Genomic DNA, 27,119 nt, shown 5'->3' on the forward strand with positions numbered 1-27,119 from the left:
AGAAACATTTTCTCCAATTCGTATTAAATTTACTACTTTATACCTTCATCAAATGCCCCCTAGTCCTAGTATTTTTGGAAAGAGTAAACAAACGATTCATGTCTACCGGTTCCACTCCACACAAAAAGGTGTGGAATCAGTCACTTCTACCAACTTTGAGAAACCGTGTCTTAGGAAGACAAACCTCTCAAAATACCAGGAAATTCAGAAAGATGAGAGACTTTATACTTGCTCTGACTTTGGTATAAGTCTCTTTCAAAAAGAAAATCTCATTATGCAAGAAAGAATCCATTCAGAAGTGAAACAGTTTCCATGCATTTAGTGTGATAAAAGCTTCAGTAAAAATTACAACCTCAGAGTCCACCAGAGAATCCACACAGGGGTTGAAATCATTTCCATGAACTGAGTGTGATAAAAAACTTCATTGACAATGGAACCCCCAGAAAGCACCACAAGAACCACGCAGGAGTAAAAGCATTTATATGTACTGAGTGTGGAAAAAGTTTCAGTCAGAAGGACAAACTCAGAAGGCACAAGATAATCCACACAGTTGTGAAAATATTTATGTGTACTGATAGTGGAAAAAAATCAGGAGGCCACCCTTGAAATGCACCAAAGGATGCACTCTGGGGTGAAACCATATACATGAACTAAGTATGATTAAACTTTCATTAAGAAGAGAATACTCAAAGCACCAGAACAGCCACATGAGAGTGAAACCACGTTAAATGTACTGAATGTGGTAAAGGTTTCACTGACAAGAGGACCCTGAATGTGGAAAAAGATTTAGTCAGAAGGCCCACCTCAAAAACCACCAGAACATTCACACAGGAGTGAAAGTATTTACATGTACTGAGTGTGGAAAAAGTTTCAGATGGAAGGCCAACTTCAAAACGCACTAGAGAATCCACATGGACCGCTGCTTTTTAATATATTTATAAATGATTTAGAGATGGGAGTAACTAGCGAGGTAATAAAATTTGCTGATGACACAAAGTTATTCAAAGTCGTTAACTCGCGACAGGATTGTGAAAAATTACAGAAGGATCTTACGAGACTGGGAGACTGGGCGGCTAAATGGCAGATGAGTTTAATGTGAGCAAGTGCAAGGTGATGCATGTGGGAAAAAAGAACCCGAATTATAGCTACGTCATGCAAGGTTCCACGTTAGGAGTTACGGACCAAGAAAGGGATCTGGGTGTCGTCGCCGATAATACACTGAAACCTTCTGCTCAGTGTGCTGCTGCGGCTAGGAAAGCGAACAGAATGTTGGGTATCATTAGGAAAGGTATGGAAAACAGGTGTGAGGATGTTATAATGCCGTTGTATCGCTCCATGGTGTGACCGCACCTTGAGTATTGTGTTCAATTCTGGTCACCGCATCTCAAGAAAGATATAGTAGAATTGGAAAAGGTGCAGCGAAGGGCGACGAAAATGATAGCGGGAATGGGGTGACTCAGCTTGGAGAAGAGACGGCTGAGGGGAGACATGATAGAGGTATATAAAATAATGAGTGGAGTGGAACAGGTGGATGTGAAGCGTCTGTTCACGCTTACCAAAAATACTAGGACTAGGGGGCATGCGATGAAACTACAGTGTAGTAAATTTAAAACAAATCGGAGAAAAGGTTTCTTCACCCAATGCGTAATTAAACTCTGGAATTCGTTGCTGGAGAACGTGGTGAAGGCGGTTAGCTTGGCAGAGTTTAAAAAGGGGTATATAATCTTGATGGTGAAGAGAGACTGAGGAGGACCCTCCAAAGAAGGAGTTGTTTCTGTCAGATAGAAGGACACCAGTAGGCTCATTTTTGAAAGAGAAGGATGCCCATCTTTCGACATAAATCGGAAGACGGACGTCCTTCTCACAGGGTTGTCCAAATTGGTATAATCGAAAGCCGATTTTGGATGTCCCTAACTGCTTTCCGTCGCAGGGATGGCCAAAGTTCAAGGGGGCGTATCGTAGGCGTAGCGAAGCCGGGACTTGGGCGTGCCTAACACTAGCACGTCCTCGACACATAATCGAAAGAAACAAGGACGTCCCTGACGAACACTTGGATGACTTTACCTGGTTGTGTTTTTCTTACGACCAAGGCACAAAAAGGTGCCTGAACTGACCAGATGACCACCAGAGAGAATCGGGGATGACTTCCCCTTACTCCCCCAGTGGTCACTAACCCCCTCCCACCCTCAAAAACATCTTTCAAAATATTGATTGCCAGCCTCTATGCCACCCTCAGATGTCATACTCAGGTCCATCACAGCAGTATGCAGGTCCCTGGAGCAGTTTTAATGGGTGCAGTGCACTTCAGGCTGGCGGACTCAGGCCCCCCCACCTGTTATGTTTCTGGAGGAAACAGCGAACCCTCCAAAACCCACTGTACCCACATCTAGGTGTCCCCCTTCACCCGTAAGGTCTATGGTAGTGGTGTACAGTTGTGGGTAGTGGGGTTTGGGGGGCTCAGCACACATGGTAAGGGAGCTATGTACCTGAGAGCAATTTATGAACTTCACTGCAGTGCCCCCTAGGGTGCCCGGTTGGTGTCCTGGCATGTCAGGGGGACCAGTGCACTAGAAATGCTGTCCTCGGAGAATAACTTCTACAGGTATGTAGCTTTCGCTTTCTCCGAGGAGAAGCAGGCTGCTTGTTCTCACTGATGGGGTATCCCTAGCCCCCAGGCTCACTCACAACAACAAACATTGGTCAACTGGGCCTCGCAACGGTGAGGACATAACTGAGATTGACCTAAATTATCCAACTAACTGAGAGTGCAGCCTGGAACACAAAAAAATGGGCCTAGGGGGGTGGAGTTGGATTCTAAACCCCGAACAGATTCTGAAGCACCGACTGCCCGAACCGACTGTCCCGTCGGGTATCCTGCTGCAGGAAGTAATGAGATGTGAATGTGTGGACAGATGACCACGTCACAGCTTTGCAAATCTCTTCAATAGTGGCTGACTTCAAGTGGGCCACTGACGCTGCCATAACTCTAACACTATGAGCCTTGACATGACCCTCAACAGTCAGCCCAGCCTGGGCGTAAGTGAAAGAAATGCAATCCGCTAGCCAACTGGATATGGTGCGTTTCCCGACAGCCACTCCCCTTCTGTTAGGATCGAAAGAAACAAACAATTGGGTGAACTGTCTGTGGGGCTGCGTCCACTCCAGGTAGAAGGCCAATGCTCGCTTCCAGTCCAATGTGTGCAGCTGATGTTCAGCAGGGCGGGTATGAGGACGGGGAAAGAATGTTGGCAAGACAATTGACTGGTACAGATGGAACTCCGGCACCACCTTCGGCAAGAACTTAGGGTGAGTGCGAAGGACTACTCTGTTATGATGAAATTTAGTATAAGGAGCATGAGCTACCAAGGCTTGAAGCTCACTGACTCTGCGAGCTGAAGTGACTGCCACCAAGAAAATGACCTTCCAGGTCAAGTACTTCAGATGGCAGGAATCCAGTGGCTCAAAAAGAGGTTTCATCAGCTGGGTGAGAATGACATTGAGATCCCATGACACTGTAGGAGGTTTGATGGGGGGCTTTGACAAGAGCAAACCTCTCATGAATCGAACAACTAAAGGCTGTCCCAAGATCGGCTTACTAATCGCACTACGATGAACCCTTACAGAGTTGGTCTTAAGACCAGACTCGGACAAGTGCAGAAGGTATTCAAGCAGGGTCTGTGTAGGACACGAGCGAGGATCTAGGGCCTTGCTGTCACACCAGATGGCAAACCTCCGCCATAGGAAAAAGTAACTCTTCTTAGTGGAATCTTTCCTGGAAGCAAGCAAGACTCGGGAGACACCCTCGGAGAGACCCAAGGAGGCAAAATCTACGCCTTCAACATCCAGGCCGTGAGAGCCAGGGACCGGAGGTTGGGATGCAGAAGCACCCCCTCGTTCTGAGTGATGAGGGTCGGAAAACACTCCAATCTCCACGGTTCTTCGGAGGACAACTCCAGAAGAAGAGGGAACCATATCTGACGCGGCCAAAAAGGAGCGATCAGAATCATGGTGCCCCGATCTTGCTTGAGTTTCAACAAAGTCTTCCCCACCAAAGGTATGGGAGGATAAGCATACAGGAGGCCTTCCCCCCAATCGAGGAGAAAGGCATCCGACGCTAGTCTGCCGTGGGTCTGAAGCCTGGAACAGAACTGAGGGACCTTGTGGTTGGCTCGAGTAGCAAAGAGATCCACCAAGGAGGTACCCCACATTTGGAAGCTCTCGTGTACCACTCTGGAATTGAACAACCAGTCGTGGGGTTGCATTATCCTGCTCAGCCTTTCGGCCAGACTGTTGTTTACGCCTGCCAGATACGTGGCCTGAAGAAACATGCCGTAGCGGCGAGCCCAAAGCCACATTCTGACGGCCTCCTGACACAGGGGGCAAGATCCGGTGCCCCCTGCTTGTTGATGTAGTACATGGCAACCTGATTGTCTGTCTGAATTTGAACAATTTTTTTGGGACAGCCAATCCCTGAAAGCCTTTAGAGCGTTCCAGACCGCTCGCAACTCCAGGAGATTGATCTGTAGACCTTGTTCCTGGAGGGACCAACTCCCTTGGATGTGAAGCCCATCAACATGAGCTCCCCACCCCAGGAGAGACGCGTCCGTAGTCAGCACCTTTTGCGGCTGAGGAATTTGGAAGGAGCGTCCCAGAGTCAGATTGGACCGAATTGTCCACCAATGCAGGGATTTAAGAAAACTCGTGGACAGCAGGACTACGTCCTCTAGATTCACCGCAGCTTGGTACCACTGGGAAGCTAGGGTCCATTGAGCTGGTCTCATGTGAAGGCGAGCCATGGGAGTCACATGCACTGTGGAGGCCATGTGGCCGAGCAACCTCAACATCTGCCGAGCTGTGATCTGCTGAGACGCCCGCACCCAGGAAACGAGAGACAGAAGATTTTTGGCCCTCGCCTCCGGGAGATAAGCACAAGCCATCTGAGAGTCCAGCAGAGCTCCTATGAATTCTAGCTGCTGGATTGGAAGAAGATGGGACTTTGGGTAATTTATCACAAAGCCTAGTAGCTCCAGAAGTCGAATAGTCATCTGTATGGACTGTAGAGCTCCTGCCTCGGAGGTGTTATTCACCAGCCAATCATCGAGATAAGGGAACACGTGCACTCCCAGTCTGCATAGAGACCCTGCTACGACAGCCAGGTATTTTGTAAACACCCTGGGCGCAGAGGCGAGACCAAAGGGTAGCACACAGTACTGAAAATGCCGTGTTCCCAGACAAAATCAAAGATACTGTCTGTGAGCTGACAGTATCGGAATGTGAGTGTAAGCATCCTTTAAGTCCAGAGAGCATAGCCAATCGTTTTCCTGAACCATGGGAAGAAGGGTGCCCAGGGAAAGCATCCTGAACATTTCTCAGACCAGATATTTGTTCAGGGCCCTTAGGTCTAGAATGGGACGCATCCCCCCTGTTTTCTTTTCCACAAGGAAGTACATGGAATAGAATTCCAGCCCTTCTTGCCCCGATGGCACGGGCTCGACCGCATTGGCGCTGAGAAGGGCGGAGAGTTCCTCTGCAAGTACCTGCTTGTGCTGGAAGCTGAAGGATTCAGCTCCCGGTGGACAATTTGGAGGTTTTGAGACCAAATTGAGGGAGTATCCTAGCCGGACTATTTGGAGAACCCACTGGTCAAAGGTTATGAGAGGCCACCTTTGGTGAAAAAATTTTAACCTCAAAATTTTAACCTCCCCCAGACTGGTAGATCGTCCAGCACGGACACTTTGATTGTGGCTATGCTCTACTGGAGCCAGTCAAAAGCCCGTCCCTTGCTTTTGCTGGGGAGCTGTAGGGGCCTGCTGAGGCACACGCTGTTGACGAGAACGAGCACGCTGGGGTTTGGCCTGGACAACAGGCTGGCGAAAAGGAGGATTGTACCTACGCTTACTAGAATAGGGAACAGTCCTCCTTCTGCCATAAAAACGTCTACCAGTTGAGGTAGAAGCTGAAGGCGTCCGGTGGGAGAATTTGTCAAAAGCGGTGTCCCGCTGGTGGAGTTGCTCTACCACCTGTTCGACCTTTTCTCCAAAAATATTATCCCCCCGGCAAGGAGCATCCGCAATCCGCTGCTGGACTCTATTCTCCAGGTCAGAGGCGCGCAGCCATGAGAGTCTGTGCATCACTACACCTTGAGCAGCAGCTCTGGATGCGACATCAAAAGTATCGTAAACACCCCTGGCCAGGAATTTACGACACGCCTTCAGCTGCCTGACCACTGCTGAAAAGGCTTGGCCTGCTCAGAAGGGAGCTTGTCCACCAAGTCCGCCAACTGCCGCACATTGTTCCGCATATGAATGCTCGTGTAGAGCTGGTATGACTGGATTTTGGAAATGAGCATTGCAGAATGGTAGGCCTTTCTCCCAAAAGAATCCAAGGTTCTAGGGTCTTTGCCCGGGGGCGCCGAAGCATACTCTCTAGAACTCTTGACCTTTTTAAGGGCCAGATACATCACACCAGAGTTGTGAGGCAACTGAGTCCGCATCAACTCCGGGTCCCTATGGATCCAATACTGGGACTCTATCTTCTTGGGAATGTGGGGATTAGTTAGCGGCTTCGCCCAGTTCGCCAGCAATGTCTGTTTGAGGACATGATGCATGGGTACTGTGGACGATTCCTTAGGTGGCGAAGGATAGTCCAAAAGCTCAAACATTTCAGCCCTTGGCTCATCCTCCGTAACCATAGGGAAGGGAATGGCCGTAGGCATTTCCCGGACAAAGACCGCGAAAGATAGACTCTCGGGAGGAGAAAGCTGCCTATCAGGAGAGGGAGTAGGATCAGAAGGAAGACCACCAGACTCCTCGTCAGAGAAATATCTGGTGTCTTCCTCTGCTTCCCACGAGGCCTCACCATCGGTATCAGACACCAGTTCATGAACTTCTGTCCGAAGCCAAGCCCGTCTCGACTCCGTGGAAACATGGCCATGGTGGGTACGTCGAAAGGAAGACTCCCGTACCAGCGGCGATGAAGCTCCCTCCATCGATGTCATCGGGGAGTAAGCCTGGGAGGCAGCCGATGCAGGTACCGCAAGCGGTACCAGTAGTGGAGACCTCACCACGGGCAAGGGGCCAGCCGTCGCCTCACTCAACGGCACCAGTGGCACAAGCACCCCCGGTACCGGAGGAGAAGGGCGCAACAGCTCTTCCAGGATCCCTGGAAGGATGGCCCAGAGGTTCTCGTTCAGAGCGGCCGTCGAGGAAGGCAAGGGGTCCGGTACCGGTGACAAGCTCAGAATCTGTCCTGGACGTAGAGGCGGTACCGGGTTATCCATAGTAGAGCGCATCGACACCTCTTAGATGGAGGGCGAGCGGTCCTCCCGGCGTCGACGCTTAGAGGGTGCCGGTTGTCCCGGCGACCCGGAGCTCTCGGTACCGCGTCTGGAAGGGGACCGGTGACGATGCTTCTTTGCCTTCGCACGTAGCACGGCACCGGCACCTCCCAGTACTGAAGAGGAGGACGTCGAATCCAAACACTTCCTCGGGGCCGGGTCCAAAGAAGGTTGATCCCGGGGGGCCTGTACCGCAGGAGCCCTTGAGGCAGGCAGAGACCTACTCGAGGGCTCATCGCTACCAGCAGGGGAATGGACAGTCCTCACCTGCACTCCTGAAGAAGATGCACCCTCCGACGACATCAGTACCACCGATGATCCCGGTACCGTAGACATTGAAGCACCGGTCGATGACCTCTGTACCGCAGACGTCGATGCACCGGCCGAGGCCCCAAACAAAATGTTCCACTGGGCCAATCTCGCTACCTGAGTTCTTTTCTTCAACAGAAGACATAGAGTGCAGGCCTGGGGACGATGTCCGGCCCCCAGACACTGAAGACACGAGCGTGCCTATCAGTGAACGAGATAGCCCGGCTGCACTGGGTGCACTTTTTGAAGACGCTGGGAGGCTTCGAGGACATGGGCGGAAAAATCATGCCGGCGAAGTCAAAATTCGCAATGATGACAATGGGCACCAAAAAAAGAAGGGAAAACCCGTACAGGTGGCCAAAAAGGCCGCTCTCGACAGCGAAAGGAAACTTAATGGGAAAAAACTTGAAAAAAGGTTTTTTTTAAACGAGACAAAGAACGCGACGGAGAAGAAATCGCAGACACTTCCAAACGGAAGAATGCGGCGAAACACGCGAGGGGTCTCCTTGACGCACAGACTGACCGAAAAAACAGCCGTCCTGAGCCGCGGAAAAAAGAAGACTGACGAGCACGCTCGCGTTCGGGCGGGAAGACAGTCGCATGCGAGGGCTAGCAAACGCTGTTGCTAGTGAAGATCTCCGATCCGAGGGGCTGCCGTGGACGTCACCCATCAGTCAGAACAATCAGCCTGCTTGTCCTCAGAGAAAGATTTTTACTATTTGCGTCTACACCTAAGTCTGTTTGTCTCTCTTATTCCAGCCACTAGGGTTGAAGTGTTTTTCCCCTCCCCAGGGGCAAGGGACGGGAGTACACACTGCTTTTCACCAACAAGATGGCAAGCTTCATCCACTGGAAACTTTGTAAACACTACAACATCACTGTACAGCAAAAATTACTGGGATCATTACCTTAAGAGAATTATGTGTAATGAAGTGGTTATGATCACGTGATTCATCCCTATTCTGACAGATAAACAGTTGAGTGCCAAGAAACCAGAAATAGTGGTGAAAAGAAAAACAATAGAACCATGTTGATCATAGATTTGTTGGCAGTCCCAAGTGGTTTCTCAGTGTTTAAGATAGAAAATATTTTTTAAAATATAAAAACTTGCAGTCTGAAAGTTACTACTACTACTATTTAGCATTTCTATAGCGCTACAAGGCGTACGCAGCACTGCACAAACATAGAAGAAAGACAGTCCCTGCTCAAAGAGTTTACAATCTAATAGACAAAAAATAAAGTAAGCAAATCAAATCAATTAATGTGTACAGGAAGGAGGAGAGGAGGGTAGGTGGAGGCGAGGGGTTACAAGTGGTTACAAGCCAAAAGCAATGTTAAAGAGGTGGGCTTTCAGTCTAGATTTAAAGGTGGCCAAGGATGGGGCAAGACGTAGGGGCTCAGGAAGTTTATTCCAGGCGTAGGGTGCAGCGAGACAGAAGGCGCGAAGTCTGGAGTTGGCAGTAGTGGAGAAGGGAACAGATAAGAAGGATTTATCCATGGAGCGGAGTGCACGGGAAGGGGTGTAGGGAAGGATGAGTGTGGAGAGATACTGGGGAGCAGCAGAGTGAGTACATTTATAGGTTAGTAGAAGAAGTTTGAACAGGATGTGAAAACGGATAGGGAGCCAGTGAAGCGACTTGAGGAGAGGGGTAGTATGAGTAAAGCGACCCTGGCGGAAGACGAGACGGGCAGCAGAGTTTTGAACCGATTGGAGAGGGGAGAGGTGACTAAGTGGGAGGCCAGCAAGAAGCAGATTGCAGTAGTCTAAACGAGAGGTGACAAGGGTGTGGATGAGGGTTTTGGTAGAGTGCTCGGAAAGAAAGGGGTGGATTTTACGGATGTTGTAAAGAAAGAAACGACAGGTCTTGGCGATCTGCTGGATATGAGCAGAGAAGGAGAGAGAAGTCAAAGATGACCCCAAGGTTTCGAGCTGAGGAGACAGGGAGAATGAGAGAGCCATCAACAGAAATAGAAAACGGGGGGAGTGGGGAGGTGGGTTTGGGGGGAAAAATGAGTAGCTCAGTTTTGGTCATGTTTAATTTCAGGTGGCGTTGATACATCCAGACAGCAATGTCAGCCAAGCACGCTGAAACTTTGGTTTGGATGCAAGTGAGATATCAGGGGTAGAAAAGTTAAAAGAAAAAAAGTGGCAGAAGGATATGAAAATATTTACCAACATTTTGGGCACAACAGCTCTCATTAAAAAGAATTCCCAAGCACACCTAAATAAATTGTCCTATACATGTAACGTCTTGTGAACTCCAGAAGGAAGCTCCTTGATACTACTGTGAGCATTAGCAGCAAATCTGAGAGACTGAGATCATATTTCATATACCCTGGTTTTAAAGTAAGCTCCATTACTGTTATGGTACATGGAAAATCACCTGTTTGGAGACAGTGCATCCTCAGTGAAGCCATTTAGATGTACTGAGTGGAGTAGCGCTATAGAAATGATAAATAGTAGTAGTAGTAGTAGTAAAAGGTTGTTTGAAAATATATGTCACAGGGCATCAGAGAATCCACAAGAAAGTGCAATCTTTACATGCACTGAATCAAGAAAAAGTTTGTCTGAAGGAAGCCCTCAAAATAAAGAAGTACCAGAGCTAAAAATTCAAAAGCAAAACTACTAATACAGTTTCTAAATATAAACCAAGCAATTCACTCTAAAAGATCAAAAAAGTGGAGAAAAAAGACCTCACAACTACGACTCACTCTCAAACATAATAATAAGAGTAGAGTCACCAAAAATCCATCACAGGTCAGAAAAATACTCCAAAACAATAAAAAAAGGTGAAAACTGCAAACTTCTCACAGGTCTTCCACTAAGCCATCTCTCTCCCCTTCAATCTGTTCAAAATTCTGCTGCACGACTTATATTCCACCAGTGTCGCTATACTCATATTAGCCCTCTCCTCAAATCACTTCATTGGCTCCCTATCCATTTCCGCATACAGTTCAAACTCCTCTTATTAACTTACAAGTGCATTTCAATCTGCAGCTCCTCAGTACCTCTCCTTTCTTATCTCTCCCTACACTTCACCACGAGAACTCCATTCACCAGGTAAATTTCTCTTATTTTCCATTTCCATTTATTCTAAATCCCACATATTCCAAATTGAGTTTGGTTCAATGTGTCTTACAGAGTAACGTAACAATACATGAAGAATGACTACATCTACTTCAGGAAGCAGGTGAAAAGCCTGGTTCTTCTCCCAAGCCTTTCATACATAGGGTGATTAACTATACTCATTCTGCACCTGGACTAGCTTGCTACAGATCAGTTCCTTATCTCTTGCTTAACTATACAAAGAACTTGCCTTGAGTTTAGCTAACTGACTCTGTACCACACATCTTGTTCCCATCATATACCTACTCTTCGTCTGTCAGCTATATGGTAAGCCATATTGTAGGAAATCTTTAGCATCAAATCAATGTTAACAGGTGTATCGTTAGTATCATGCTAACACTGTATTATATCTCTAATATTAGAATTCCAGTGCTATTAAAAGTATATAATTTTTATACTGTCTCACGGTAGTTCTATTATTAGGTTTAAATTCACTGTTTTGAAATTTACCTCATTTATTGTATTTATGTTTATTCTTTGTTATTTTACTATTGTTATGCTGCTAACAAAATTGTAAGCCTTATGTTAAACTGTACCTGCTGTTTATGAATCTCTTCATAAAGGCGGTTAATAAATCCCAATGACTGAATGAATTATATGCAGGTACTTTCTCTGTCCCTAGTGGGCTTTCAATATTTTGTACCCGGGGCAATGTGAAACCCTCTGCTCAGTGGGCGGTGACAGCTAAGAAAGCAAATAGAATGTTAGGTATTATTAGGAAAGGAAGGGAAAACAAAAATGAGGACATTATAATGCCTTTGTATTGCTCCATGGTGCGGCCGCACCTTGAATACTGTGTGCAATTCTGGTCACCGCATCTCAAAAAAATATAGTGGAATTAAAAAAGATACAGAGAAGCGGATATAGGATGACTTCCCTAGAAGGAAAGGCTACAGCGGCTAGGGCTCTTCAGCTTGGAGAAAAGACAGCTGAGGGGAGATATGATAGAGGTCTATAAAATAATGAGTGGAGTGGAACAGGTAGATTTGAATAGCTTGTTTAATCTTTCAAAAAATACTAGGACTAGGGGGCACGCAATAAAGCTACAAAGTACTAAATTTAAAACAAATCAGAGAAAATATTTCTTCACTCTGGAATTCACTTTGCCAGAGAATGTGGTAAAAACAGTTAGCTTAGTGGGTTTAAAAACAGTTTAGATAGCTTCCTAAAAGAAAAGTCCATAAGCCATTATTAAGATGGACTTGGTTAAAATCCACTGCTTATTTCTATGATAAGCAGCATAAAACGTATTTTACTGTTTGGGGATCTTGCCAGGTACTTATAACCTGGATTGGCCACTGTTGGAAACAGGATGCTGGGCTAGATGGTCTATTGGTCTGACCCAGTATGCTAGTCTTATGTTCTTATGTGACTCACTTTTGCATTTAAGTTTGTATGTCACAGAGAAACGAGGAGTAACCTGGTGGTTAGAGCAGTAGACTGAGAAGCAGGGAAGCCAGGGCTAAAAGTTTTCTTCTCCCATTAAAATGCTTTATAACCCTGAGTAAGATTTACTAATGTACATAACTGCAATTTAACACACATTATTTAATGAAAGCCCTATTATTGTCAATGGGATCTACTTATTAGCCTGCCAATATTCAAAGTCAATTATGCAACTGCAGGATGCCAATGAATGAATAGCTGCCCTATTGGGCCATTTAATTTGGTAAATGGCTAGATATTATCTGTATATTTGTGGATTGGATTAGGAGAGAAGTGAGGGTGGGCTGAAAAGTTATTCATTTAGCAACGATATTCAGCTCCTTAAGAGATAATTTATAGTGATGCTGAAAATACAGATTAAGTTAAATGCCAGTGCTAGCATTTAACAAACGCTATGACCATGTTGACTGAATACTAACCCCACTAAGTGTAAATGAGGCCCTTAGATTACAAGTCCCTTGGAGAAGGGAGGTACCTTTTGGACCTGTATACAAAAGTCAGGATAGAAACATGACAGCAGATAAGGGCCAAGTGGCCCATCCAGTCTGCCCATCCTCAGTAACCACTAACTCCTCCTTTTCCTAAGAGATCCTACATGCCTGTCCCACACTTTCTTAAATTTTGACACAGTCCTCATCTCCACGGCCTCCACCGGGAGGCCATTCTAGGAAGGGTGAGTAATTAAATCCAATATCTTTATTATTAATAAGCTAATGAACAACAGATATGTTTGATGTACTAATTTCACTGGTACAAGTAATGGCTCTGAAATACAAAACTGTACATGTATCAACGGCCATATAGCATCTGAGAAAACATGGCCTATGTTTCTACAAAATATTCAAAATGCAACAAGATCCAGAGCTGCCTGACATTTGAGAGTAATATCCCTCATGTTTCAATTAATTTCCATGTAAGACTCCCAGTGGGGTTGGGCGTGGCCAGAGGAAATAATACGGCTGGACAAAAGGTAGACTGCAAAACTAAGTATTTATTCCCGAGACATAGAAAACCCCAGCGGTTTCGGCAAACACCAGTAAGCCGCATCTCGTGGTAGTCTCAAACACACTCTGCGGCTACGGGGTTGCCACGCCCCAAACACATCCTTTCAATTCTATTTTACTTGTCAGGTCTGGCTCCAGTTAAACCTCCAACAAACTTGCAAAGTTCAACAGTTAGAAGCAAGGGCTTAACTCAGCTGACGTAGAACAGGCATAGACTGGGGCTTCACCTCTTCCTTCCCTGGGCCTCCCTTGCCTCTGCCTGGCCCTTCCCTTTAAACTCCACATTTTCAGCTCCATTTCCCGTGCTCTTAAGGTGGCCTGTTTAGTTATAGAGGGATCTTTCTTAAGGGAGAGGGGCAGTGTTGTATAAACTCTGTCAAACTCCTGTTGCATATTTCAGCAGAAATTAGAGGGATTTCATTAAGTAAAGCTCCTTCAGGGTCTCACCTTTACATTCTGAATGCCCATGATGTTTCCACAATCATCCATGTATTGTTTCATATCTTTTTCCTTTAAGAGAAAGAGGAAGAGATAAGATACAAATGAGATGGTTCAAATCACTAACAGCACAACCAATCTCTTAATCATCATCGGGTGTTAATCAAAATGCTACAGATAAATAGGGCTGCTTTTTTCATTCCAAAATTGGTACCCTGATATTTATATACTGGCAAAAAATTATTCTCAGCTTTGAGTAGGAGTAATTCATGAAATGTTGCTCAATCAGGAAAGTCACGCCAGAGTCAGGCTATATGGCAAAAACCTTCATAGAGACAATTTGCATCAACATTAGAGCAAGAAAGAAGCATCAATAGTTGTTGCATGTGTAAATCATGTTACCATACAGAAGTTATCATGTGAAGCACTTCTGTGGCAGGATGCATAATGAGAAAACCATATGATAGAAGCAGAAAATCTGTTTCATTCAACTTCTCTAGAGTAAGATCACCACAAAAAAAATCATTTGATGAGTTTACTTCCTTTCTTCTAATTGCTCTGCTCTCCTTCTTAAGACATATTTTAATTTGACTGCGAAAACTGAAGGCCTTACTCTTAATATATAATCAATTAAATGCATACACATAATTAATTGGTTATATTTTAAAGAAAAAGTAGGGCTCTCACGTATTTTCTATGATGGGTACTACATTAAACTTATGGAGCTCATTCAGGTTTTCCAGTATATCTACCCCAAAATATTATAATGAGGATTCTACCCAAGAGAAGGGGAAGGGTCCTTCCCAACTGTCATGTAACCACTAAGAGGCAAAAAGAGGAGCATAATCGAACGGGGCACCCAAGTTTTCCTGAGGGCGTCCTCGCAGGACATCCCCCCGAAGGGGCAGGGAAACCCGTATTATCGAAACAAAATGGGCGGCCATCTTTCGTTTCGATAATATGGTCAGGGATGCCCAAATCTCAACACTTAGGTCGACCTTAGAGATGGTCGTCCCCGGTTTTCGGCGATAATGGAAAGTGAGGATGCCCATCTCAAAAATGACCAAATCCAACTAATTTGATCATGGGAGGAGCCAGCATTCATACTGCACTGGTCCCCCTGACATACCAGGACACCAACCGGGCACCCTAGGGGGCACTGCAGTGGACTAACTGATGCACTAACTAAACGGAAAAAGCCCTTTTTAGAGTATGGATGAAGAATGTCCTTCGTTATGCCTCCATCCCTGCGACGGCAGTTGAGGACGTCCTTCGCTATGCCTCCGTCCCTGCGATGGCAGTTGAGGACGTCCAAAATGTGGATGTTTCTGTGAGAAGGATGTCCATGCCTGGATGTTTCTGTGAGAAGGACGTCCATGCCTTTGCTATGCCTCTGACACCCCCTTTATTTATTTGGATCACAAGTAGCAGCAGTGGGATTTGAACTGGCCACCTCTGGATTGCAAGACCAGTGCTCTACCCACTAGGCCACTCCTCCACTCCACTACCTTGAAATTTGGCCGTCCCTGTGGGGGGGGGGGGGGGGCAGTTCAGGACGTCCAAAATGTTTGAAAGAAGGACGTCCACTCCTTCGCTATGCCTCCGCTGACACATACATACCTCCCCCCCCCAGGGACCTGCATACTACTACTACTATAAATCATTTCTATAGCGCTACCAGTCGTATGCAGTGCTTCACAATTGAATATGAAGAAAAGACAGTCCCTGCTCAAAAGAGCTTACAATCTAAATCATATACTGCTGAAATGGACCTGAGTATGACATTTCGGGGTGGGAGGTGGTTAGTGACCACTGGGGGAGGCAGGGGAGGTCATCCCCGATTCCCTCCGGTGGTCATCTGGTCAGTTCGGGCACCTTTTTGAGGCTTGGTCGTAAAAAAAAAATGGACCAAGTAAAGTCGCCCAAGTGCTTGTCAGGGATGCCCTTCTTTTTTCCATTATCGCTCAAGGACGCCCATCTGTTAGGCACGCCCCAGTCCCGCCTTTGCTACGCCTCCAGCATGCCCCGGGAACTTTGGTCGTCCCCTGTGACGGGAAGCAGTTGGGAATGCCCAAAATCGGCTTTCGATTATGCCAATTTGGGCAACCCTGAGAGAAGGACGCCCATCTCCCGATTTGAGTTGAAAGAAGGGCGCCCTTCTCTTTCGAAAATAAGCCTGAAAGCCTCTAATTTATATTAATTTAATTTTAGACCAGAAATTGTCTCAAATGCAGGAAAAACTCTTGATGCCAAGACAAGGACTTACTTTGCTCTGTCAACACCATTAAAATATCATTAGAAAAATGCGAAGGCTTATTTCTCTCCTACAAACTTGACACTTTAAATATCCCCAGTCATTTTAATTAACTACAGGAAAGGCTCCAATGACAAAATAGATAGCAAAGATGACAAGGGATGTGTTTGCCTGATACCTCTCCCCAATGCAAAACAGTCCATGCATAATCTATTGGCCAGCACTGTTGCAGCTGGATTGTCACAAAATACTTGTACTGCTTGAAGAAAAGTGCCTTGCAGTCTGACATACTGAAGAATCTGAAAAAGACAGGGACTGCTAACGCTATTAAATACTTTGTCAGCATCAAACTCTACCATCAAAGCTGGGCTCTTCTCCTGTTCACATTTGTCTATGGCCAAAAGTATGTTATGCATGCACATTAAGTATCCAACAGGGGTTGGGATATAACTCATTAGATATCTTGCGGTGTTAGGAATGAAATGTATTAAAGATTGAATGAGATAATAGGGGATACTTAGGCTAAGATAGAATTTTACATGGAAGATAGGGGAGCCATATTTCTCTGAGATGATTAGACAGTGATAGGCCACAGGATACAGGGGCTTAGCTGGTTCCCTGTTAATTCACCTTTGGTTGATATTTTTTTAAGCACGGACAGGAGAAAGTAGAGACTGGCTAAAAAAGGCGATCCACCACAGGAGATGTAGCTTAATCACACCGTGTTTCGGCAGAACAACCCAGCTGCCTCAGGGGCCACAATTAAACTCTAATAACAAAAAATACTAAACGGAATGCAGAACAAAATATGTGAAACTAAGCATAAAAAAGTAATAAAAAAAAAACTGGACATGAAAAACTTAAAATTAACCAATGAACTGTGCGCTAAAAAAAAAGCGCATTGTACAAAAAAGAGATTGTGCTGGTACTTGAATAAAGTGTGATTAAGCTACATCTCCTGTGGTGGATCATCTTTTTTGGTCAACCTCTACTTTCTCCTGTCTGTGCTGCCTTCTCGTAGAGGTTCTTCTTCTTTTCTGTGCCTGTTATTTTTTAAGTTATGTTATTTGAGTTGGACCCTGAAAGCTCACCTGTTCAAAAATAACCAGAGTTAAGTTTGCATTCATGTTACTATCTAAGCACCGCTAAGTTTGTTTGGTTCCATTCTCTTTCCATATAAGATTTGTTTTATCCTATGCATTTTAAAATTCCATTACCATTTTCATCTCCACCTCCTCCTGTGGGAGGACATTCCAGATATCTACCACCCTCTCTGTGAAAAAGTGCTTCCTGACATTATTCCTGAGTTGACCCCCAATAACCTTCACCTTTCACTTTTGATCTCGTTGCCTATGGTTTACATATTACCTGATTTGAATCTCTGGGTGTCTCTAATTCTGTTCTTTAGTTTCATGCCAACCTTTCCAACAGGACTTGTCAAGTGCGATCTCTCCTTCTCTGTTTCTGCTATTTATCCATCTTCTTGTGGTGTCTCACAAATATCTATCTTGCCTCCAACTATTTTCGACAATGTAGAGGGAATCAACAATAAATGAAGCGCATCAAAGGAAGAACAGTCAACCACAAGAAGGGGTATAGGAAGCAATAAAGTTTGCTTCCTATACCCCTCGTCCCATGTTTCTTGATTATTCTGTCTCTAGGTGGCAGCCCATACTGCTACACTGACAACCCTCAGACTTTTCTTTCAGTTCACTCCTTCACAGGATACTACGTCTTTCAATCAATGCTTAAGTCCTGTATCTAAATGGCTCCATGACAACCGTCTATTCCTTAATTCTGCAAAATGTGAAGCTATTCGTTTCCCCAACCCTTGTGCTATATCACCCTCACCACTTATTTTTGATAATTCTAATATCTCCTATCATGATTCTGTTTGCATTCTTGGCATACTCTGACTCTCACCTCACTTTTATCCCAATTGCCAATCAGCTCATTCTTGCAACTAATGATATTAAGGATGTATTATGAAAATAATAAGACCCCCCCCCCCAGCTCAGAAGGGACATCAAGAGTTAAGCATTTAAAATGTGAAAAGAAGGCGGTCACGTGATGCTCTGAACAGGAGAGGACGTGATTCTGTGCTCTCTGAGGCCCCTGCTCGATTAAAGACATTATTAACCTATAAAACTTGCAAGGAGACGATATAAAATCACCTTACCAGAAGGAGAAGGTTACATGGAAAAGTACCTGGGCACAACAGCTTCAAGTATGGCCAGCAGAAGCGCTAAAAAGGACAAAGAAAAAACGAAGGCAGCGAGCGCAGTGGGGGAAGGCCCGGCGCAAAATGGCAGCGTGCAGTTCACAGAAGAACAATTGAGGCAGCTCACAGAGGCGGTCGGAGCAGCGCTGGCACCAAAGCTAGAAAAACTGAGCGAACGGAGCGCGGAATTTGAAGCGCTACTTACAGATACGATCAGAAGAACAATGGAACTGGAAGCAAGAGTATCAGCAGCGGAGGATGAGATCGGGCCCACCACGCGGCAAGTAAGCGTGCTCGAAGCCAAAGTAGAGACGCTGACGGCAAAGCTGGATGATATTGAAAACAGGTCGCGGCGTGGCAATCTCAGGCTGGTGGGCCTGCCTGAATCTGTTAGTGATCGGGTGCTTGCCTCTGTGCTAGAGACTTGGCTGGCAGCTGAATTCGCGCTATCGGATCATGCGGGGAAAGTTTGGTTAGAGAGAGCGCACCGAATAGGGCGATTTCAAGATGGAAGACGGACACCCCGCACAGTAATTATAAAGGTGCATAATTATGTGCACAAAACAGAAATTATGCGAGGATACAGATTAAAACGCAATGAGGTACGCTATGATGGACATCAGATCAGAATATTCCAGGACTACTCAGCCGCGTTGCAGGAGAAGAGGAAAAAATTCACACCTCTCTGTCAACAACTGCATGATCAACATGTTCCATTTATGCTATTGTACCCTGCACTGCTGAAGATCAAAATGAACGGAGCATGGAAGCAGTTTGACAATGTTTCTACAGCACAGCAATGTGTACAAGACATAAAGGAAAATGGACGAAATATTGAGCAGAAAGAAGGAGACGTCTGACATGTTTTTAAAAAAGAGTAGAATTGCTGGTTTACAAGGTTTATGGTAAGGTGTTGTTACCATGTTAAATGTGAAAATTGCAAGAGAACTGTTACTTGTAAGGGCGGGGGCCTGGAGGCACTGAACCCCTAGAACCTATCTTATGATGATAGGCGGGGCACTGGGGGAGCCACGGGGCAAGGAAGAAGAGAGGGGGGAAGGGAGGGGGGAAGGGAGCAGCTGGGGAGGGGGGGGAAGGGGTAGAGGGAGGTTAGAGCCCCAGAATCCGAGGGAAATTAGAAGACAGAGCTATAGAAAAAGAGATCATGCTGCTCGACACAATAAGAGAAGACACCAGGTGGGGGTGGAGACCCGAGGGGGGAGGCTGGGCTCCCCGAGGGGTGTTAAAATGGATTTAGCTGAAAGGGGAAATATAGTTGATGATTATGGTTAAAGGGAGTAATAAGGGGATACGATTAGCCTCCTGGAATGTGGGAGGGATCACGTCCCCGATAAAAAGAACAAAAATATTAGACACATTGAAAAGACAAGGGGTAGACATAGCTTGTATCCAAGAAACGCGCCTGCCACAGGAGGAGCAGAATAAACTTAAACGGCACTGGGTGGGAGAAATTTTCGGGTCTCCCTCTAGTGGTAGAAGGGGAGGAGTGGTAATTATGCTGCACAAAAGTTTGGCGGCCCAAGCTAAAATGTTGTTCGCAGACAAAGAGGGACATTATGTGGGAGTTAGCCTGAACCTGCAAGGGCAGTTGTGTACGCTGGTGGCAGTGTATGCACCACAAACAGGTGGGAAAAAATTCTATGCTCAACTGATGGCGGAGTGCCAGAGACATGGGAGAGACCCTTTAATAATTGCGGGAGACATGAATCAGGTACTGGACATCCAGTTGGATAGGTCAAACCCTAGAGGCGTGAGAGGAGACGATGAGGTCACATTGCTGGCGGAGTTCTGCGACTCACTGGGCTTGGTGGACCCGTGGAGGCTATTGCATGAAGAAGAGCGTGATTTCACGCACACGTCGCGGGCCCACCGAACCCAGTCACGAATAGATTATATTTTGATGGCGCAGGGCCTACTCCCCCAGATACTTACAGCGGAGATAGGCACAGAAGGGGTGTCTGATCATGCGTTAATATGGGTGGACCTGGAGAGGCAGTTGTATTATCAAAAACCCAGGGGGTGGCGCTTCCCGGCCTACCTATTTTCGTTACCCGAGTTTAAATCTTTTCTAATAGACAAATGGGAGGATTTTGCAGCAAATAATAACCAACACTCAGATAACCCTGGCCTGTTCTGGTCGACCGCAAAGGCGGTGATCAGGGGAGACCTGATAGCATACACTAGCTTCAGAAACCGGAAAATAGCGCAGAAAATTATGGAATTAGAACGGCGGGTTAGGTTGATGAGAAGGCGCTACACCAGGGGCCCCACACAGATGTCTTTTGAAAATCTTATAAATGCAAGGACAGAGTTAAATAGCTTACTCCATGAACGAACCATGAGATCCATGGTAATGCGGAAATATGCTCTTAAGCGGTTTGGAGATAGACCTGGGGGGATGTTGGCACGCTTGGTAAAAGGAGCACGAAAGCCACATTTCATAACACGGCTCCGTGGGAGAGCGGGGGGGATTGCTACCCATCCAGCAGATATTGCGGAAATATTCCGGAAGCACTTTGAAGAGTTATATAAAGGGGAGCCCGAGAGGGACTTTAAAGAGAAAATTCGAGACTACCTGTTAAGATCCAACATGCCCAAACTCACTGATGCACAGATAAAAGAACTAGATTTACCCTTGACAACTAAAGAGGTGGGGGTAGCGATCCAGAAACTAAAATTGCACTCGGCGCCTGGCCCAGACGGCTTCTCCAGTGAATTTTATAAACTCTTAAGAGTTCAGCTAGAGGGGCCCCTGGTTAACCTTTATGAAGAGGCTGTGGAGGATGGTAGATTCCCTAAATATGCGAATGAGGCTATGATAAGCTTAATACCAAAGCCGGGAAGAGACTTATTAGATCCAGCTTCATATAGGCCCATATCGCTGATCAACGTAGATATTAAGATATTGTCGCGGGTCCTGGCAGAACGTTTGGCGCCGGTGCTGCCATCTATGGTGAGAGCTGAACAGGTGGGATTTGTCCGTGGGAGGCAATCTGTGCTGAATGTACGTCGGTTGATTGCGGCTTTAATAGAAGCCCCTGCCAGGGCACCCTCGAGTTTGGTGATAAGTTTAGATGCGGAACGTGCCTTTGATAGGGTGCTTTGGCCCTTTATGTGGGAAACATTAAACTGGATAGGCTTACAGGGGTGGTATTTCCATGCAGTGCAGATTCTTTATGCAGACCCGGCGGCATGCTTGTTAGTAAATGGGGTGAAAACACAAGGATTTAAGATAGAGAGAGGCACGAGGCAAGGTTGCCCGTTATCCCCCTTGCTGTTTGTGCTTACCTTGGAACCCCTGATAAATGTCATAAGAGAACATCCGGACATAGCAGGCATTGAGGTGGGAAATGAGGTTTTGAAAATCTTAGCATATGCAGACGATTTGCTACTGGCAGTGGATAAACCGCAAATATCAGTAAGACACCTGATGATGGAACTGCAAAACTATGGGGTACTATCGGGATTTAGATTAAATTACAGTAAGTCTCTGGCACTCCCAATATCAGAGTCCACAAAAACGCAGTGGAAGGGATCATTCCCATTTCAGTGGGTCGTAGGGCAAATAAAATACCTGGGGGTTATAATACCCATTCAGTTGGACACGGTATATGACAAAAATGTGGCCCCCCTGTTGGCAGAAACTGCGCGGCTGCTGGGACTGTGGGGGTCTTGCCCTCTGTCACTTGCGGGGCGAGTAGCGTTGTATAACATGGTGGTGGTGCCCAAGTGGCTTTATAAGTTCCAAATGCTGCCATTATATCTGGGGGGACGGGAAGAGAGGAAATTGCAGGCTGTGTTAAGGAGCTTTCTTTGGAAAAACAGGCGTCCCAGGCTTGCTTTAAACATTTTGTATAAGCCAAAAACGCATGGGGGAATGGGACTGCTTAATATGAGATATCTTACTGTGGCATGTGCCATGCGCCACGCGAGAGACTGGCTAGTGGGCTGCCAGCAGTTCACAAATGTACAATTAGAGGCCTCAATGCATTCCAAAATACACCTTAGCTGGCTACTGCATACGACCAGAACGAGATCCGGAAGTCAGCCACGGAAGAATCTATTTATTAACTCATTGAGGGCAATGTGGCGGTGGCTGTGCCGCAGACACGGATTCTCAGCGAAGGCCACTCCATTCCTGTCCTTAAACTTGAACCCGGATTTCCCAGCCGGAACTTTGCAGCAGACCTATGTAAGGTGGAGGCAACAGGAGATACACTATCTTTATCAACTCCTAAATGAAGATGGGCAGATAAAGCCGTTTGAGGAGCTGCAGGCAGAACATCAGTGGCCACAGACTGATTACTTCGCCTATCTGCAGGTACGACACTACATAACATCTTTGGGGGCTGTAAATCTCAGTGAAGATGTGCAGGAAGTCCTAGCCACGGCACTAACATTAGGGTCACAAAATGTAGTGCCTTTACGTTATCACCATAGATACTTACTTGACTCCACAGAGGATATAGACTATCGTGGATTAGCCAATAGCTGGCAGGAAGATATTGGAGCAGAAATTACGGAGGATGTGTTACAGAGGTACCTAAATTCAATACTACAAAGATCAGCTTTTATTCGAGACTGGGAACAACAATACAAATTTGCGGTGCGCTTTTATATAGCACCGGCCCGTGCAAAGAAAGCTGGATTTGGTACTGGTGAGTGTTTGAAATGTGGCGCTGCTCAAGCCTCTCTGGGTCATATGTTTTGGGCTTGTCTCCACGTTCGGCAATTTTGGACTCTAATTTTTGTGGAACTTACACGTTGCTGGAGTAGACGGCTGTTGGCTGACCCTCTGATTTTGTTTGACATTTTCAATCTCAAAAAACCTGCCCCAGCGGGATTAACAGGGTTTCTGCAGAGGACCTCAATGATTGGAAAGAAAGTAATACTACTTCTGTGGAGAGAAGAAAAACCCCCATCGAAAGATTTATGGCGAACTAAGATGATAGAACTTCTACACACTGAACTTTGCGGAATGAAGGTGGCTACAGCACAAGATATCAGCTCCTTTAGGAAAGTCTGGAGAAGATTTATATATACTTTACATCCAAGCGCTCAACGGCGGATCCATCAAAGACTGAGAACTAGACTTGGGCAGCTAGAAAACAATAGACCTTGGAGAAAATAGCCTGTTTTAGATATTAGTATGAACTTGGCTGTTGGGGGAGGGGGGAAAAAGGGGGGGGGGAGGAGGGAGATGGGCGGGACAAAAAAGTGAATGTACAAAACTGTGTAGTTACCAATGTTATTGTATTTGCATGATAAGAGCAGTGTTTTAAGAGATGGTTATGATATGTATCTGTTAATAAAAATGATTTAAACATTAAAAAAAAAAAAAAAATGTGAAAAGATAATCTGAAGTCAGAGCAGGACAGATGCATTTAACCCATAGGCAGTCGGTGGCCCAACTGTTTGGGGAGGCTAAAGGAGGCGGGGTTAGGGGTGGGGCCACGGGTGGAGCTTAAATCCATAATTGTCTGATAACACACAGAAAAAATAAATAAATAAATAAAAATAAAAGTCAAAATTAATACCTTTTATTAAATTTAGATATTAGATATGTATCATATGTCAAAGAATAAAGTGGTTGCTCAAAGCATATACTAACCACAATCGTAACTACAAAACACTATGCACAACTTTGTGCAAAAACACACTCAGAACCTTACTGTACCATACATATTACACTGGGCAGAACCTAATACACCAATATACCACCCATATGGAAAATGCAGACCGTCAACAATATGAAACAAGGATCATAAAATCACAATTCTCATGTAAAGCCACAAAACATCCTAATTCATGTTTAATGTGGGATAAAATGCCATACATAAGTAAATAAATATAAACATTTAATGTTGAGCACCTGATTCTCAAGGTGGACATATTCCAAACACTATAATGAAAATAAAATTATCTTTTCTACCTTTGTTGTCTGGTGACTTTGTTTTTCTGATCATGCTGGCCCAGTATCCGTTTCTGCTGCTATCTGTCCGCTTAACTCCGTTTCCAGGGCTTCCTTTCCATTTATTTCTTTACTTTCTGCCTTTCTTCTTCATTTCTTGTCCTCGCTCCCCTGCCCCCCCTCCAGCCATCCACACCCACCCACCCATTGATTCTCTCCTCTCCTCTCTGTTCCCGGGCAGATTTTCTAACAGGAGCTGCTCATCTAATCAGAGAGCTCTATTTTGAAGCGCGAACCGGCAGCGCCAGCGGGGGACTGAGTCAGTGCTTACAGCGGGCAGGCAAGACTGCCTACCCCGAAGAATTAAAGGAGTCAGATCGGTGACGGGAGGGAGGAGAATTCTATTAACAATTCGGGAGGGGGTGGCAGGGGAGAGAACTAGAGAGTCGCTGGGCATGGGTGGATCATGGAGGGGAGAGAAGGGTCGTCGCTGGGCATGGGTGGATCATGGAGGGGAGAGAAGGGTCGTCGCTGTGTATAGGTGGATGGAGGGCAGGGGAGAGGAGGGTCACTGCTGGATTGGGTGGATGGAGGGCAGGGGAAAGGAGGGTTACTGGGTATGGGTGCATGCAGGGCAGGGGAGAGAAGGGTCGCTAGGTATATAGGTGCATATAGGGCAGGGGAGAGGAGGGTTACCGGACATGGGTGGATGGAGGGCAGGGGAGAGGAGGGTCGCTGGACATGGGTGGATGGAGGACAGGGGAGAGGAGGGTCGCTGGACATGGGTGGATGGAGGACAGGGGAGAGGAGGGTCGCTGGACATGGGTGGATGGAGGACAGGGGAGAGGAGGGGAGAGAGAAGAAATGCTGGACATGGATGGAGGGGAGGGAAGAGTGAGGAAGGAGATGAGATGAGGGAAAAGGAAGAGAGGAGAAAAATTGCATATGGATGAAGAAAATAGGCAGAAGTTGAGGACCAGAAATGAAGAAGAAAGGAAAGAAATAAATGGAAAGGAAGCCCTGGAAACGGAGTTCAGAGGACAGGTCACATATTAGTGACAAGATCCCAAAAAAGTACAAAACATTTTATACTGTTTATCCCAGAAATAGTGGATTTTCTCCAAGTCCATTTAATAACGATCTATGGACTTTTCCTTTAGGAAGCCGTCCAAACCTTTTTAAAACTCCGCTAAGCTAACTGCTTTTACCACATTCTCTGGCAACGAATTCCAGAGTTTAATGACACGTTGAGTGAAGAAAAAGTTTCTCTGATTCGTTTTAAATTTACTACATTGTAGCTTCATCGCATTCCCCCTATTCCTAGTATTTTGGAAAGCATAAACAGACGCTTCACATCTACCCTTTCAACTCCACTCATTATTTTACAGACCTCTATCATATCGCCTCTCAGCCGCCTTTTCTCCAAGCTGAGGAGCCCTAGCCGCTTTAGCCTTTCCTCTTAGGGAAGTCGTCCCATTCCCTTTATCATTTTCGTCACCCTTCTCTGCACCTTTTCAAATTCCACTATATCTTTTTTGAGATGCGGCGACCAGAACTGAACACAATATTCGAGGTGTGATCGCACCATGGAGCGATACAAAGGCATTATAACATCCTCATTTCTGTTTTCCATTCCTTTCCTAATAAGACCTAACATTCTATTTGCTTTCTTAGCCGCAGCAGCACACTGAGCAGAAGGTTTCAATGCATCATCGACGACGACACCTAGATAGGATTTTAGATAGTGCTGGGGAGGAGTCGGCTGTCTTGGTACATGTGGGTACCGATGACGTAGGAAAATGTGGGAGAGAGGTTCTGGAAGCCAAATTTAGGCTCTTAGGTAGAAAGCTCAAATCCAGATCCTCTAGGGTAGCATTTTCTGAAATGCTACCTGTTCCACGCGCAGGGCCAAAGAGACAGGCAGAGCTCTGGAGTCTCAATGCTTGGATGAGATGATGGTGCAGGGAGGAGGGTTTTAGATTTGTTCGGAACTGGGCAACTTTCTGGGGGAGGGGGAGCCTATTCCGAAAGGATGGGCTCCACCTTAACCAGGGTGGGACCAGGCTGCTGGCATCGGCATTTAAAAAGGAGATAGAGCAGCTTTTAAACTAGAAATGGGGGGAAGGCCAACAGTCGCTCAAAAGCGTATGGTTCGGGATAAGGTATCTTGCAAGGATACCTCACAAACACGGAAGATAGGGTTTCTGGATAGTGAGGTTGCACAACAGACCGTGGTAGGCCAGGTGCCTTTAAATACAACCAAAGGTCAGACAAAAGATGGCAAATCATTAGTGCCAAGTACTAAGCATCATGCAAATAGGAACAACCAACATACTCTGAAATGTCTATATGCAAATGCTAGGAGTCTAAGAAATAAGATGGGAGAGTTGGAATATATTGCACTAAATGAAAAATTGGATATAATAGGCATTACTGAGACCTGGTGGAAGGAGGATAACCAGTGGGACACTGTCATATCGGGGTACAAAGTATATCGTGGTGATAGGGTGGACCAGACTGGTGGAGGGGTAGCATTGTATATTAATGAGAGCCTTGACTCAGATAGATTACAAACTCAGCAGGACACAAATCACACCTTTGAATCATTGTGGGTTGAAATTCCATGTATAAAAGGGAAAAGGACGGTGGATAGGAATGTACTACTGTCCACCTCGCCAGGATGAGCAGGTACATGCAGAAATGATAAAAGAAATCAGAGACGCAAACAAAATGGGCAATGTGATAATAATCGGTGACTTCAATTATCCAAATATAGACTGGGTAAATGTAACATCGGGACACGCTAGAGAGGTACAATTCCTTGACGAAATCAAGGACAGCTTTATGGAGCAGCTGGTGCAGGATCCAACGAGAGAAGGAAAATTCTAGACTTGGTCCTCATTGGAGTACATGATCTTGTGAGGGACGTTATGGTACTGGGGCCGCTTGATAACAGTGATCATAATATGATCAGTTTTGATATCAACCTTGAAGTAACTATACACAGGAAGTCAAATATGTTAGCATTTAACTTTAAAAAAGGAGACTATGA

At 45.8% G+C, this 27,119-nt stretch overlaps 1 protein-coding gene across 1 annotated transcript in view; it reads right to left on the reverse strand.

The window, feature by feature from the left end:
* Positions 1-27,119, reverse strand: part of LOC115472284 (cyclin-dependent kinase 17-like) — a 382,263-nt gene that overhangs the window by 117,873 nt on the left and 237,271 nt on the right. Inside the window, exon 9 of the mRNA XM_030206503.1 lies at positions 13,670-13,732. Coding sequence (XP_030062363.1) covers positions 13,670-13,732 — 63 coding nt within the window. The remainder of the gene's footprint in view (positions 1-13,669; positions 13,733-27,119) is intronic.

This window comes from Microcaecilia unicolor, chromosome 6, assembly GCF_901765095.1.
Source record: "Microcaecilia unicolor chromosome 6, aMicUni1.1, whole genome shotgun sequence".
NCBI lineage: Eukaryota > Metazoa > Chordata > Amphibia > Gymnophiona > Siphonopidae > Microcaecilia > Microcaecilia unicolor.